The sequence below is a fragment of the Acanthochromis polyacanthus genome, chromosome 10, assembly GCF_021347895.1.
Source record: "Acanthochromis polyacanthus isolate Apoly-LR-REF ecotype Palm Island chromosome 10, KAUST_Apoly_ChrSc, whole genome shotgun sequence".
Taxonomy (NCBI): Eukaryota; Metazoa; Chordata; class Actinopteri; family Pomacentridae; genus Acanthochromis; species Acanthochromis polyacanthus.
The window spans coordinates 26032427-26049680 of NC_067122.1; the positions used below are offsets into that span (position 1 = coordinate 26032427).

General features: G+C 40.7%; 1 protein-coding gene across 2 annotated transcripts in view; it reads left to right on the forward strand.

Moving 5' to 3' along the window:
* The first annotated feature begins 1947 nt into the window (after positions 1 to 1947).
* afap1l1a (actin filament associated protein 1-like 1a) overlaps positions 1948 to 17254 on the forward strand; it is a 30703-nt gene continuing 15396 nt past the window's right edge. Inside the window, exon 1 of one of the 2 annotated variants that reach the window (XM_022200388.2) lies at positions 1948 to 2076. In XM_022200388.2, coding sequence (XP_022056080.2) covers positions 2034 to 2076 — 43 coding nt within the window. In that variant the 5' untranslated portion in view covers positions 1948 to 2033. Of the gene's footprint in view, positions 2077 to 16833; positions 16996 to 17254 lie in introns of those variants that run through there. The other variant, XM_022200389.2, reaches the window with a different exon arrangement.

Sequence of the window (17254 nt, forward strand, 5' to 3'; positions counted from 1 at the left end):
TGCAAACTATTCAAAATAGCATACAGTCAGCCTATATAAGCTATGAAAGCAACAAACTTGGTCTGTAAGTTGAGACATTGACAAATGAGCACTGATGCAGATACAGTGGATGATGTTTAAGGCTGTGGTTTCTCAGTTATGACCTCTGCAGCTGCAGTCGCATCAGAGGAGGGAGTGGATTTATCTGAAGTCTCCCTCAGCAGCCATCATGTCAGCTGATGGGGTGGATGGTCCTGGTGGGTGGAGGATACTCCAAAACCCATCCATGGATGGATGGATGGATTTTGGAGTAACCTCCCTCCATTATCTATACACCGCTTAATCCTCACTGGGGTTGCAGAGAAGGGGGCGGGACTGGAGTCTATCCAGGCTGATTTAGAGTGAAGGCAGGGGACACCCTGGACAGGTCAGCAGTCTATCACCGAGCTACACATAGAGACAAACAATCACACTGACATTCACACCTACAATGACAATTTAGAGTCATCAAATAACCTCAGCATGTTTTTTGGACTGTGGGAGGAAGCTAGAGTACTCACACTGTACAGGGAGAACATGCAATCTCCACACAGAAAGCTACCAGGCCCAGGCCAGGATGCAAACCAGGGATCTTCTATCTGGGCACCACTGTGCAGGCCTTCCTCAAAAATATTTCATTAAATATAATAAAAACAGAAAGATTAAAGAAAGGAGAAAAAGCAATGAACGCAAACCTTGCTCATATGGACTCCTTGGAGGATTTTTTATTTTTTTTTGGTTATCATGGATATTTCTGTAGGAAGTAACTTTCGCTCTAAATTAGTCAGATTAGCTTTCAGAGTGAATAATACTGTGGGGCTTACCCTTATTACTCATTATCACAGTAAAGTTTTATTTTGTGTAGCTATTGCAGTGTTTTAACACTTAATCTCTAAATTACTCAGGTACATTGACATCATAAATAACACTACTGGGTCTTGTTGGGTTAGTTTGTAATGCCACACATTGGTCCAATGGCCGTTAAATGAACAAAATAAAAATTTGAGTGATTTGACTTGACACAAAAGTGACACACAAGGTTGACTCCCCCCAAAGTAAAAAGTAACTAACTAACTAACTAACTTAAAAGAACTCAGAGAGCGCAGTACTGCTCAGTCGTCGTATGATTTCTGATGGATAAGTTCACAGCGGTAGATTTGTAGTAGGACCACAAGCATGTGATTGTCACCATTCACTTGTCATAGTTACAGTGACGCCATACCGTTATCTCACAATTTTACAGAAATCATTAATAAATCTGTGGATCCAGTCTATAAGCTGCATCACTGCCAAAATCTAATCACTTGGTCCTTGTGTCATTTCAGACCTTCCCTGAAAATTTCATCCAAATCCATTATTCAATTTTTGAGTAATGTTGCACACAGATAAACAGATGACCAAATGTACGCCAATCATCACAGAACTCTGCCGTGTTCCTTGGCAGAGTCATAATAATAATAATAATGAATGTGAACAAAGACAAACACCCATGCACTCCTGGAAAGTTTAAATGTTGCTGCAAAAAGTAAACACAAAAAGTAAAGAAACTAGAAGTCTAGACTTGTTATTCCACAATAAAAAAAATTAGGGGAAACAGCCAAATGCAGACAGAATCACAACACAATCTCCGTAACTTTCAAACTTACAATTTTGTCCAAGTTAAACAAATGGCACAAAGCACCTTCATGTAGTAGCCGTCTTGTGTAGATTTAGTTGGGACACAAGGGACGCAAAATTGTCCTACAAAAAAGCTACAAAAACCTATATACCCTCCAGGAATGAAGCGGCATCAGTGGTAAGAATATCACACTTGCATCCTGTCAGACTTTATCAACTTCAGGAAACCATTTCTTCATGAAAAGGCTCAGACTTTAGGACCCAGCAGAGCAGCAGCAGCGGCCTGCAGCTCTCGACCTGTGGATCTGTGTTGTATCGCCTCTATGTGTCAGCAGCAGTAGCTCTCCACACGCCTTCACACGCTCAGTCACTCATGGCCCTGCAGTAAATCTCAGCACATGGACAGCATCAGCAGCACGATGGACTCCAAAGGCACCAAATGTAAGTCCAGGCAACTTGTTGTCACCCTGGAACCCTGCTGCAAAACGTCAGATTTGGATTTGCATGTTTGTTTTATGTGTGAAGTTAATTTCTGGTGGCTGTCAAAACCCTGGTGCCCTCTGCAAACACACACACATCCACTATGCGTGTTTTTCCTTCCTCTCACACTTCTCGCTGCAGGACCCTCATTGCTTTAACTCAGCTTTACTAAAGTAGGAAATTACAGCTGGATCTATGCTCATTCTCTGCTGGTTTTCCACTACATCCATATCTGTTTAGAATCAGTTGGAAACACCCACCTTTAACCTGTAATTTGCTCTGAAGTTGTACATCTAAGAAAACTCAATGATAGTGCAGCTTAAACACATAAATAATGCTTCTCTGGTTTCCCCCCTCAGCTGCTTGGACAGCCAGGAAACCAAATCCTCATCCTCAGTTTGATTGTTGTTCTAGGAAGTGAATCTCACTCATCCTGAGTCAAGTTAAATATCTGGATGAGGAGATGAGATGTTTACAGTTTGGGCGGTCATGCTAGTAATTGTTTGATATCGGACACCACCAGCAGTGAGTTCTTCATAAGGATCCCTGGAGACACACCGTGCGTTTGTGTTGAAATAGCTGCAAATACAATGAGTTTCCACCACTATGTGTTTTCTCTGGGAGGAGTACGGTTGCCCCCCTGCATAGTCACATTTTTCCACATTGCAATGAAAAAATAAATATGTTCCCTGGGTTTCAGCAGGAGCTTTAATTAGGCATGATGTGACCAATGCATTAGATGTATGATTTCATCTTGTTTTTGCACTGTGTGCTTTACAGAGCTGTAGTCTTGAGTGTTATTTGTTGCCAGCCGCCAGGCAGGTAAACATGTGATAGTGATTATAAATTCCAACTTAATAGACTTTTTTCTTTTCTTTTTTTTTAACTCAACTGACTAGAGCTGCAAGAAAAGGGGACAAACTGCACATGTGCTGCTTTATCTTGTTTCCACCACTTTATAACAGCCCCATTTTTTGCCACATTTGCTACTTCTGCCTCTTCTTTGCTCATTTTACCTCTTTCCCATCCTTCCTCGCCTTGTCAGTGCATGAGGATTATGTGGATGTTACTAAATGTGTTTGGTGTGTATACAAAGTGTCGTTAAGCAAGTCTTCAGGTTTTGCCCAGATTGGAGGGGAAATCCTCGTCTGTCACTCCCGTCTCTTTCAACACACACATACAAACACACAAGTGTTGAGGTGCACCCCACCAGGGTAAACACGCGATGATGCATGGAGATCCCTGAGGATCACCCAGCTGTTTATATGCTCTTTAAGTCTGCTGATTAGCTGCTGCTAAATGGCTTTTGCTAGATCTGATGTTTACTTTAAATATTAATTGCTCAATTTTTCTGTTATCTAGTTTGTAGCGTGCCAGAATATGAAGCAAAACAATACCTATTTCAGACTCACATACAACAAGGTGTGACAGGTGTTTCCAGTTTCTTGTTTTGTTTGTGGTTATAAAACACAAGGAAGTTCAGGTTGTAATGATCAGTGGAAGAGAAAAGTTGCAACTCCTGTCCTTGTAGAATCAAGATTTGAGAATTTTTTGGTGGTTTTATTTGAGAAATTATTTTAAGAAAATGTATTAAAATTTTAACAGCATTGAACATCATCTGATGAAGGTTTAAGTTGATTTTTTATTAGAGTTGTGGTTTTGTCCATATGGGACACTGGAGGATATGACATTAGAGAGGTCATTTCTGGTTTCACTCTGGGTTTCCGGGCCTACAACAGTGGTTGACTCCTTGCTAAGGTACGTGGTAAGTTATGCTGGAAACATAACCTGCCCCGGAGCAGGTTATGTTCGATATAACAAGGCAGCACATCCAAACACACCTACTGCTGTCTGGTCAACACTCTTTGCCAACACTAAAAGATCCTGCAGAGCTTGGTGCATGGATTGTGGGACAGTCTCCAGATGGGCATGAAGTTTTAAAGAGTGTTTAAATCCTTTTCTTTCCTTGACAAGGAGAGATATGAGATATCTAGATTTTCAGTAGAATGAACCCCAGTTTTTCTCTGGCTTTATTTCCCGTGATTCCCGAGAAGAAATTTAAAGGTAACCTCATATTTCTACAGGCTTTTGTATAGCTCTATAATCCTTAAGTAGAGACTAGTTAAAGCACTAAAGTCTACTGACCATTTTGAATTATGGTTTTTTATGTGTTCTTCTACTTGCCCCCAGGGCTGTATAATACCTGCAGGAACTGCACCTGAAAGAATTCCATCTGTGTACTTAACTTGTCCGGCAATACATAAATCTATTGGACGACTGATTTAAGGCTGATCTGCTCGTGGGGCAGTAAAATTGATAAGCCTATTAACTTATGCATTCACACAGTCAGCATTTGCCAGCTTTACCTTCTGACTTTGGCTGCAGCCGCAGTTTATCCTGCAATATATTTACACATCCATACACCAGTTCAGGACTGCAGGTTGTAACAATTGTGTGACTTATTAGTGTCAAGGCAGTTGTTTTGTGTAGCCAGATAACTAAAACACATACTGATGATGTTGAACTTGCTTTGTAGGGCAAATCTTTGATGAGTTTACACCCCTTTTAGCTCCGTTTTGGTCTCCATGCACCGACCTTTGTCTGGCTCTTTAGCTGCTAAATTCTGCACTAGGCTCAGCAGCTAGTCACTAACTTTTCTCGTGTTGTTTGGTGCTGGGCAGGAAGTATACACTGGCTTTATCGTAGCTGTTTTTTGTTGCTGGAAACAGCTGCCTGCAGATGAGAGCAGTGAGCCAAAACAGTAAAGTTGTGGGCTGTAAAACACAAAACAGTGGGCTGAAGGATGCTAAAAGGCTCCATAGAACTGAGGCAACCTGCAGAGTTGGGCGGTAATTGTCTGTGGGTTTCTTCCTTGCAGAGACACAGTTTGCAAATTTGAATAGAAACATAATAATTGACACAGTTAAGTATTGTTGTCGATTCTTTTGTGAATGGACTTTATCAAAAGTCTGATTTTGTGCTTATCTAAAAGGTTACTTTGATTTGTGTTTTAACCTTCGCAGGTTGTTATGGGGCGTTTCATGAGTTCAAATCAAGTTTGATGAGTTTGACAAGAGGCAGGTAGGAGCTTGAATAGTTGGAGCCTTTTAATATGCACTATCCAAGCCAGCTGGAGCAGCAGTGTCATAAGTTTCCACAGTCACCTCGGTGTACGCTGCGAGAAGCAGAGCAACAGGTGGGCGTGAGAGGGGAGAGGCTGTCCCAGCAGAGATGCATTGCAGTACTGGGATTGACTGTGATTTAGTCCAGCAGAAAGGATGAATCGTGGCTATTGTCAAGGATTTTTGGAGCATGTGGAAGAGCTTGTGGACAAAACAATCATCTGAGAGAGATAATACATAAATGTAACATGTGGCTGATGCAAGCACGAAGTCTGCCACATGCATGTAAAGTTGAAGAGCTTTGCATAGCCACATTCCTCTGAGTATGAATGAAAAGAGAACCTGTGTGTTTGAGTTCTGAATTGCAGTGTATTCTTTTTCCTAAAACAGAGCTGAGTCTTTGGGATTATTGAGACACAACAAAGATTTGAATTGGTAGCTTTCGAGTTCAGCCATGAGTTCAGAGGGTTTAAGTTAGCAGGGCAAAAGAGCGCAATTAAAATGCAGCCTGCTGTCGTCATCTGGCTTTGGTCAGTGACCTCACTGGGTGTGCATTTATTCCTTATTTGTCATTATCTATTCAGTGATCTGCATCTTCACAACACAAAAGCAGTGCCTACAAAAGCAACTGTACTTCAATTTTATTTTGTCCTTAAACGTGTTTTACAAACTGGATCTTGCCGTAAGTTTTAAATATGAAGTAGCTGAAATGTCAGTGCCCATTGTTCACTTTCCAAAAGAGCCTTCACAACAATAAAAGCCCATTCTGTGGTTCAGTTGGATGTCAAATTCTCATTCAGTCTGACCTCTCTGTTTCACATCCTGCTATAAACTGTACCGACAAGTAGCTCAACATAACAAAGACCGTTTTTAATGAATTTTGTAGCCAGTAAAAAGAAACACTCACCTTCATTTACAGATCAAATTACTTTTCTGACTGTGATCAGACTCTTAAAAAGCTGCGTGTTCTCCACCGGAAAGCTGTTTCCAGTTGAGCTCCTGCATTTCATTATCTCCACAATGATGCAATGCATACAGTGTTGTTTTAACCAACTTGAACATCAGCTGCAATAATTAGACTCAGGATGCAAAGAGAGGGAATCTGCCTTCCTTAGAATTTTTGTTTATGCACTTAAGGTTCATAAGGTTCCCTGTTTTGTTTGCTCTATCTGATTGTATCTAAAATTTCAGACGTAGAAATGCTTTGCAGCCATTCTGACTAGCACACATAGAACATATAATAACACATTAGGTATGATATATATGTGCGCCCCATCGTCCATGAGCTGTAAATTATGGATGATTGTAGACCAGCCCTATAAGGAGTGGAATTCCCCTTGAATCCTAGTGAGAAGACAAGATCACTATGATTCATATGGCTACAAAGTATGCAGGATACATGTGTGTACGTGCACATTGTGGGTGTGCACATGTGCATTGTGCATAGGCAATGGTCATTCTCTGCACAGCTGTTTATACTGGGCTTCCATTGAGATATACTGCACAACACTGCAGCAGTGGACTAGGGAGCGCATATGACACTCAGAAATGTGGTGCATTTTCCTGCTGCTGAGGCAGAAAGGTGACTGTGCCTGGGGTGTGCGTGCACACAGGTACAAGCAATACTCTAAGGCAGAATTCAGATTTATTAGAAAGACTTGGAAGAATAAAACTTGCCCAGCCTGTTATTAGTTATGTTGTTCTATATATTACTTGACAACAGCCATAATTTAGCGTGATTCATGTGGATATACAGTTAGAGAAATGGAATTTTTTTGGCCTTAGGGGTAAACTGAAGTTAGCAATTAAAACTAAGTTTTTCAGACAACATTTGGCTCTGCTTTGAACCCACAAAAGATGAAACTGAATTTCTGGAGAATTACATATTTTAGCCCAAGCGAACATCAGTATCTGTATTTGTTTAAAAATGAGTTATTTTTAAAGCAGTTTGATTATTTAAGTGGAAAAACAATCATATTTCATACTTAACATTTTCAATAAAAGCATGTGATATTTGTTTATAGCTTATAACTTGAACTATAGGTCCATCTTTTGTCTTTTTGCTTTACTTCTACTTTTGCAAAAAGTAGCACATGTAATGTCCTATGGGAGTGCTCTTTAGCATGAAAAGTGGTCGACATTGCCATCTATCTAGGTTTGTTTTCACATTTTTTTTGTTGGTAATACATTAATGTGACTGGAGAGATTCATAAAAGGTTTGAGGCAATCCTGGTTTTCATTTGTTTAGCACGCATATGATCATCTGTGAATTAGTGCATATGATTGGAAGGTGGTAAAATTTCCTCATTCTTTATTTGACAAACATGACTCAACATAACAGCTCTCCTCATATCAACCGTTACAGGTCTGCCTCCAGGTTTAACAGCTGGTAGCAGATGCTGTTAAATAGATTTTTGGCTGTTATCTCAACATAACGAAAAGTAAGAAGTGAGAGAGAGCTCATTCAACAAAATATATTTTCTGTGATTGATTTGCCCAGGGCTAGTATCAATAATGCATACATTGGAAACTCTTGACTAAATTTTTTTGGATCTCTTGACACAGACAGCTTTTCTATTTTGTTTCATGATATTTTAAGACTTTCCCAATCGTTGCTTAAGGCTTCTTGACCTGTTTACCCTGTTGGTCTCAAGCTGCATTGCAAACTGACAGCATATTGTAACAAGATGATTTCCGATAGATGCATCCTGATTAGTCCGCAGTGGTCGACTTGTAGTAGGGTCACAATCATGTGATAATCAGCAGTCAGCTGACGTAGTGTTCACTTGTTGTCATAGTTACAGTGACGTGGTGCTGCTATCTGACAATGATACAGAAATCTGGAACAAATCTGTGGATCCAGACTATAAGCCGCGTCACTGCCAAAATCTAATCACTTGGTCAGTTGTCCAATCCGTTATTCCGTTGTTGAGTAATCATTGTGCACAGACACACAGACCGACAAACGTACGCTGATAGTCAATTTCAGTCATCACTCTGTTGCGTTCCTTGGTGCAGTAATATAGTGAAAATGAATCACTTGGCTTTGCTCTTCAGAATTTGTTCATTTACTAAAATTTTCCTCATTATGTTTTTAAAAGCTCTTGAACTACACAATACAATGCTCAAGGACCGCTCATACCGAACATGAAGCTTAGTCTTAGGCAAAAGAAAGAAGCCGAGAGTGTGTCTCAGTTTTCTGGGGAAGAACTAAAGACAGTGCTTCGGTCAAAATCCTATTGACACATGAAATCCCACTTGGACACAAAGCAGCCTCTTTTCTCCTGCTGTGCATGTGTGTGTGTGTGTGTGTGTGTGTGTGTGTGTGGTGTGTGTGTTTGCAGGCGTGTCTGTTCTGTGTATATTACCCTTGTCTGTGCAGCATCAGTAAAGCAGCGCTTCCACTTGCAAAATAGCATCTTTCTCAGTATGTGAATACTTTTCTGTGAGGGAGACATAGCATTGTGATGATCTCATAGGACTCTGGGCAGATATGGGATCTGAATAATACTGACTGCACTGTAGGGCCTTTGTCTGGCACCAGGCTGAGTCAAGCCCTCTTTGCCATCCCGGAGCTGAATAAATCAGAGCAAAGGATAAAAAATGAGCGAGAGGATAAGGAGCTTTAGCAGACATGCATCCCTACAACTTGGTCAATTCTGTGACCTTTGACCTTTACCCTGACGCTGCACTGGGAAATACCCTGATGCCACCTGGTCAGCCCCACTTTTCCATGATCTACCCATCTGTCCAGTTTTTCTGCTACCACAGAAACACTGGCAGAAATGGCCTATTAGACAATACTTTAGAGGAAAGAGGGAAATTCCCAAGCCAGTCCGTTGCAATGGTAACACACACACACTTGATCATCAGCTGCTGATTTGTGCATTCATCACACACACAGTAAATTTGACACGGTAGGATTATGGGAGGCATGAATTTGAAGATTTTGGGGAGGAGGAGAGAAGACAAGCCAGAAAAAAACAATGGCATCAGAGAATTGTGCAATATGAAAGATCCCTTTATTGCCAGTAGTCTTCCATGTTACACTATACACACCGAGATCATTTCATTGGTGTACATCTTCTGTTTATGGTGTTGGTCAGGTCTACCTATTTTTTCGAGCTGATGACATGGAATTCAATCCCAGGTTTAAGCCAACTACAGCAATGGAAAAGCGATTGAACAAACATGACAGACGTCAAGCAGGAAAATGACCCGCAGTGCTTTACTGGCATGACCTGTAACTGAGGCCCTTGAATCTTTGAGATAGCAACCCTGGCTATCCCAGGTTACACAGCTGCTTTGAAACCGTGCTTAGCGGTGTGCTTGTGTGTGTGTGTGTGTGTCTGTGCATGTTTGAACATCTAAAGTTTGTGTGTTTCATGGCTGGCCTTCAAAAGCCAGTTAATGATTAAGCAGGTGAGTGGGAGTGCACAAACCCATAATTCTTCTACTCTATCACCATGGAAACGCCCCAGCTGCTTAAGAGGCCTAATGACTTTGAGTAGATTTCTCTCTCTGGTACAAACTCATTATAGTGGCCTCATTAGAGGGAGTGCAAATGCAGATTCAAGCCAGAATTTGTTAGAGACAGCGACTGCAGGATAAATACACACACCGTTTAACTGATGTATACAAATATTTGCAACTATAGGATGAATTTAAGCTCAGTGTTGTTGGATGTCATGCAGATTTATGTGAGTTTGGAGACTAACTGTGTTGTGGAATGCCTGCACAATATTACAGGTTTTGCTAAATGAAAGATGGTAAAATGTAAGGGTGTAAAAGATCACAAGACTCATGGGTGATGGAGAGATGGAGCACACCCAATTAAATTTTGGTGTTTGTCTGGATCGTTTCCTTTATAATTGCAAGATAGCGCACTGGCACGATCCTTAGCAGAGCACTGGGTTCTCCAAGTTCCCCTCATAAACACACAACAGCAGTAAAATTGTATTTCACACTATGATGGTCAAACTTTTGCCGTGTGGTAGGAGATCCAGACTGTTCATTGCACCCCTACATTGAAATAGGTTCTTTGAAATTAGCAATCAGATGAACTGCCGGTCTGTAAGTTGATGCACCAACCTGTATGTTACTGGGAAAAATAAATATCTTCAGTAGAAAAATACCCATTGTATTCACTAAACTATGTGCAGCCATGTCTAGTGTATTTATAGCATTGTTTGTACACTTGTGAGTGCATGGGATGTGGGATCCTTGCTGTACTTTATGATAACCTGAAGCTTCTTCCTGAGTGCAATAAAAACAGTGGGGAGAACTTGTTTTTCCTCCTCTCGTCTTAATTTGTACACCTTTACAACTCCTCCAAACCAAATAAGCTTTTCCACATGCTCTCTTCACCTGCTGCCCAAATCCTGCTTTGTGGTCTGCATTTAGTATGTGTGTTGATTCTAGTATGTTTGTCTCAAGTGTCCACCCACATAATAAATGTACATGTCAAAGCCATGAGAAAGGAATTCTTGCTCTCAAGGGATCAACCTGTGGTTGCTAAATAAAGATTTGTAATAATGGTACATTCAGGAGCTCCATTATGTTGTCCTCCCTTTGAAATACAGCAACAGAAGCAGACTCATTCAACTGTATCGAGTGAATGATCTAGACAGTGCAATGAGAATGGGGTCACTAGAGACAGTACTGTAAAAGTGGGAGTGGGTCAGCTGACAGGAAGAGGAAACAGAAGGCCGGAGGTGATAGGTGATGTCGTCGGGAGAGGGAGGAAGTCCATCTCTATAAGGGGCAACCCCATACAGTCGCTCAGCGCTTTAACCAATGTAGGACAGGAAAGGCATTTTGTTGGCAGCATAGAGAATAAGATTTAAATCAGTCTCTGAGGGTCTTCAGCAGTTAGCTTATCAAAGCATCTCCACTGTGGTGATTTTCTGCTATGTTTCTCTCTGTATAGGTGCCATTGTTGCTATTATGTTTTTGTCAGTCTTGGGTTTCTACCACATTATCTGATGGTTTTCCATTTTCTTGTCATTCAAGACATTCTATTCAAGTTATACTAATGAACAGACAGCACTTATGGTGGTTTGCCATCGCTGGTGATGAATGTCTGAGAGAAGTAGCTGTGTGTTTTCTCTCCAGGTGCTGGTTTGATGGTTTGTGCTGCTGTGGGATGTCATCTATTCTTTGCACAGTGCACCTTTTTGGTTTTTGATCATTTAAGATACTACCATACCTTTTAAAGCCTTGAATACTTCGAAACTTTCAAACTGAACCAAACTGAACTTTGCTGCTGCCAGTTTCTAAAATCATAGCCCTGACTCCACCTGATTAAGAACTGAAGCCAAAAATGCATGATGTAGCAGTTACGACTTTTAAAAACCACCTTGATGCATTTTCTACATTAACATTACCAACTTGGCCAACTAATTGCTGTAGGCCTACAAAATAATGAGGATAATCAATTTTACTGACTTCTCTGGCAAGAAGCCAGTAATATTAGCAGATAATAAGATGTAATTAAACCTGCATTCACTATGTTCAACTTGTAGCTCAGTATTGCCATCCACCAACCCCAGAAAGAAATATTTAGCATATAATTGCTAACCACAGTTAATCAAAGTTTTAGTTCACACGCTCAAAAACAAAACAACACACTAAAAACAGCTAAAATACTCAGCAGAGCTTAAGGAAGCTGCAAAGTCAGATGATAACTAAGGTGTGTGACGAGACAACCCATTTCACATGTGTACAGTCATTCAATCAATGGCTCAATGATCTTTCATAATTGTGGGTGTGTTCATCCATCCGAGATACTGTCGCAAATGATGCAAAGCAGCAACAAGAAGACTGCTGGGTCACATTTACAGTCATCATACTGATTTGTATCGTTCTCTCAGTGAACCAGTTCTGTCTCTGTTTATCTGAGGTGGGCTCCGGTGATATCAGTTTGTGAATGCCCGGACACGTTTTCTCCTGGGGTGAGGAGAGGAGAACCGTCACTCCTGGGAAATGCCTGGAATCTGAGGAGTAGAGTGGGAGGGGATTTCATCATGATAGGGCAAAGGCTGGTGAGAGAAGACATTGTTGGCACAGCTCGTAATGCAATTAAAAAGCTGGAGCACATCTGGCCATCTGGTTTACTTCACCTTTGTTAGCATGTAAACCACACACACCTCAGTCATCTATACAGCACAGAGGGTTATAATAAAGACTGTGGTTTCTGAACACAGAGAGATATAATTTCCCATGTGTTTCTTAAGCCCCTTTCAGACCTGCGCTCCTTTTCATTAATCTGATGAGCTCTAAACATGTCGGCGTCATGTCTGAATGAGCATCCTGCTTTTTTCCTCTAAAAATCAAGACTCCAACCTTCTTGGGTTTGACCTAGCAATATTTCTGGTAACACTGACATATTACTTTCAACATGGCACAAGCCTGAAAGACATGCAGTTGCATTATCAAGCAGGTTGGTATAGTTATGGGAGCACATTCATTCAAACAATGAATGAGCGACTGCTGCATATAGCCTGCCATGACACTGTAAATCCAATATTTATCTGCAGCAACAACAAAACCAATTACAGTTTTTTTTTTTTTTTTACTGTAGTATGTGGATAAGAATTGCACTTACAATAATATTCGGATCAAGTGCCAACCTCTGAGTATACCAAAAAGTGGAGTGGAGTTCCTTAAATGGCCACTTGAGGCTGACTCAAAAATCGAGTCAGTCCCCATAGATGCCCATATTAAAAGGCTCATCTACACAATATAAATAAACATATTTACAGCCTGGTCTAAAAACGGTTTTGCTTGCTGTAACTATTTCCCCATTCATGATATCTGTACAGGGGTTGGATTCTCATATAACTCAACCATTAAAATTGTATTAAGTTCTTAAATTATGCATAATTACAGATGTCACTGCCATTTTTGGGACAGATAGGGGCTGTTGTCATAGGGACAGTCCACGGTCCAGAGATGGCATGTCAGTTCCACTTGTGTGTCAACTTTTTTGTCTTTTTAATTTGCCAGGAGTTAGGAGTCAGGCACTGCCTCACACGGTCGATGTCTGGAGCAACCACTCTGAGCTTCAAAGCTACTGATAATCTAGGGGCAGGTTGGGCCATCTTTATATCATGACATCTGTGATCTAAAACTAAGCTAAACTGTGCCTCTGTGCGTGGCAGCTCACCTATCTGAAGTGAAAAAAGGGGCAAAATGTCTTTTCTTGTTTGATCAAAACTGTTCCTGTTCTTCATGGTGATAAGCTTGCTAATAGTTTAGTATTTTGTGCTATAGCTCAGTGAACCTTGATGTTCTGTCCGGTCATGTGTATATGACAAATACTCGTGTGCTGTGGCTCTCTCCTTTACTGTTATGGGTATAAATAAAACTATGAGGAACATTCATGTAAAGGTGACCTGTTTCTGAATGACAGAATGCCGTCACTTTACCAGATTGTATCTCTTGTCTGCAAAAGGCTTTTATGTTATGACTCAGCTATTTTCTTTAAATGTCCGTGTTCCAGCTTTGATGACTGAGTTGGATGGTGGTATTTACATAACCTTCACACGGCATGAAGATGTCACTAAAACCTTGTTGTCTCTTCACTGTGAAACCTCTCCTATGACTCACTTAACATGAGATAAGATTCTGCTTTTTTCACAAAAAATCTTTTTTTTTTTTTTTTTTGCTTTCCTGTCAGAAGTTGTGGGGTCACATTATCAAGCTGACAAAGAAAGACTCCCTCGCTGTGTTTCTGAACACCTCAGTGACTTCAAAATGCAGCGTTCTTTCATGTCAGATCAGGTTGGGAAATGGTCGTATATCCAACATGTCCAAAGACAACAAGGAAGGGGAGACTTCCAAGAAAAATCCAGCAGTTTTCATTAGATACTGATCTCTTGTGGAGTCACAGATGGTACAGTACTTTTTCTCACAGCTACTTTGTCTGTCAGGACTTACCTCTTTATGTTTCTACCTTTTGTTCTGTTTTGCTTACTTGACTAATGATACTGACTGTGTACGCGAATTTAATTTATCAGTTACCTTAATATTTCTATCTCAAATGCTCTAGTTTTACAAAAAACACATGAGATCTATGCTACCAAGTTGTAATGTGAGGCAAAGTGGTGCGGAATTTACAGCTTAGTGTGCTTTCTTGTCCTTTTCCTGGTATCCACAGTCCTATATGGGGTCAGGACTTTACTGCAAAGGTCAGAGTTCACATTCAGTCACAGTGAGGAGTGGTTTCTAAGGCCGTAACCAAGCCTATTGGGGTATGTCTGCGGTATTTGTCACAGGAAGTGATGAATTTGTAAAAGTTGGGAAACACTACATATGCCTCAGGGAAGGTCTGGCTTTTGTATTAAATTAGATTTTAAGAGAAGTTCCTGTCTGCATCAGTAGGCCGTTGACTGTAATGGGAGCATATAGGTTTTATTTCTGTGCATGTATTTTTAGTGTGATTAATTTGTCATTCATTTTCCGCCATCCTCAGTTTAGTGGTATTTCTGCAGTGATTTCCGTGAAGATTATCTTGTGCTCAATATCTATCTTTTGCCATTTTGTTGTCTCCTTTCCTCGTAAGTGTCCAGAGTCTGAGATTTATGTTTTCATAACTGGTCCCGATGGCGTTATGGCTCAGTCTCAGATCTCAATTCTAAAATCTGTTGCTCTCAGGTTCTAAAAGCTGGCATTGGATGTGTGGTCATACTGGCAGTCTCAATTACCTTTTCTTCTCTTTTCTAATGCAAACCACACTTTTGCCATTTAGACTGTTAGTATAGTTCAAGTTTTTTTGTTATTTTTTTGTATTCTGACAGCATTAAAAGACACAATTTTAGTATCAATTTTAGTATCAATGCTCATTTTTGCTGCCCAGTTAATATGTATCCCAGGGAAAAAAAAAGTAAAACTTAGACTAAAAGTCAATCATTCTGAGTTTCTAGGATTTATGAGGTTGTAAAAAATGGAATCAGCAATGTTTTAATTTTTTTTTGCAATCCATTTAATCATTGATATGTTTGTTCTGGACCACTACAAATTGGCTACGTTATATCCAGTTAAAATCAAGTTTTTGACCTAACAACATGTCCATATGGTGGTGTTTATATGCTGGAAAACAAATCATGAAAGAAATAAGCCATTAAAACCAAGGGTGTTGTCCACCTTGAAACTATTACAACCATTACTATTGTACATTGCAGAGTAGCTTCATGGTGTTTGAGCAGACTTGTAGGTGAACTGGTGTGCTCGAGCTGAGCGATTAGAAAGGCTGGTTTGGAGAAAGAGGTGGGGACTTCATAGATCTATGCATTCAGGAGCACCCCCTCGAAAACGAGATGATTCATCTCAAGGGGTTATCCTGTGAATAAAGAATAAAGAATAAAGCAACAGTATAGAGTTCTATTCAGATTCATGGGAAGAAAAATCATTTTGCTACATGGAGCTGAGTTCAATAAATGCCCAGAGAGCATCAGCACACGATCAGTACAAAAACTGTATAAAAATAACACATTGTGGTTTCACTGGAGAGTTGTTTTTGTTTTTTGTACAGGTGATATTACCTGTTAACTACCAAGTATTAAATGCGCAAATCTGTTTGTCATTGGACAGAGCCTGGGGAGATGTTTACCACTGTTTCTAGTCAATAAGCCAACCTCCCCTAACTCTCAGCAAGGCAGTGAATGCGTATTTCCCAAAATATAATCTTTTCAGTAAGATGTATTTAATCAGTTTTATCCGAAAGCGATCATACAAGATTCCAGTCAGAATCGCACAATGAATGTTCTGAAGTTTTGTGTGTCAGGCAGTTGATAGTAAAAGCATAAATGTAGGAGAAGGAATGTGTTGTGTTAATGTTTGTGCATTTTCAACAATTTAATTGTGTATTGGTTTTGCGAGTGCTCGAGAGTTGTTTGTGCAGCGTTGGTGCCAAAGTGATTGAAAGCAGCGTGTTTCGTCGTGTTTGGGCGTATGAGTCTGCCTCCAGGCAACAAGTCATCCACGTGTAACTCTGAAAAGTCTCAACTTGCCCCAACCTCCAATACACAGCACTTGCTAAATCCTGTCTGTATAAATCAGTGCACCCAACAGAAGAGACTTCCAGTGATATCTTTACGAGTAAGTTGCTGTAATGTGGAGCAGCAGTACAATGCCCTACTGTAGCCAGTAAGTCAGTGGGTTCATTGGCATCCTATAGGTGGCAGCTAGTTAAAGGTTAATCACGTTAAAGCTGGAGAAAGAATGTGAGAGAATAAAGAATGTGAGTTAGCTATTAGGCAACGTGTGTGTGTGTGTGTGTGTGTGTGTGTGTGTGTGTGTGTGTGTGTGTGTGTGTGTGTGTGTGTGTGTGTGTGTGTGTGTGTGTGTGTGTGTGTGTGTGTGTGTGTGTGTGTGTGTGTGTGTGTGTGTGTGTGTGTGTGTGTGTGTGTGTGTGTGTGTTTACACAGCAAGCCTTTCCCAGGTGCTATACAATCCCTGGGATTACAGTGGAGGGCGATCCAACACACACACACTCACAGAGTACCACCATCTACCCCCAAACGCAAAAAAAGAGGAGGGGAGACGGAGTGGGAGAGGGAGGAGGAGGGAGATAACAGGTCAGATGGAGGAAGGGATTCAGCAGACTGGAGCTCACCTCCACTACAAAGACTTCACAGGAGGGAGCACACAGGGGAGGATTTGACTCTGGAATATCTCCTACAGTTTCTCTTGTGTGTATGAATGTCTCTTCTGTAACTTTGGAGAATGGTGGGACTCTCACCCACTGCTGTTGAGGGTAAGTGTTGAAATAATGTTTTTATATTGCTTGAAAAGACAGCAGATATCTAAAGCTAAAGAAAAAAAAAGTGCAAGGATTTGTAAAGATGGAAGAGGAAAGTATTCATTCCAGCTGTGGGGATGTTAAGGTGGTGAAGGATTCTTGCCTTCTCAATGCAACAGAGATCAGGTGATGTTTACTTCATGCCTTCAGTGTCATGCCAGCTGGCTGAAATACCTAGAAAAGGCAGTAACGCTGGATTGTTGAGAAAGCATTT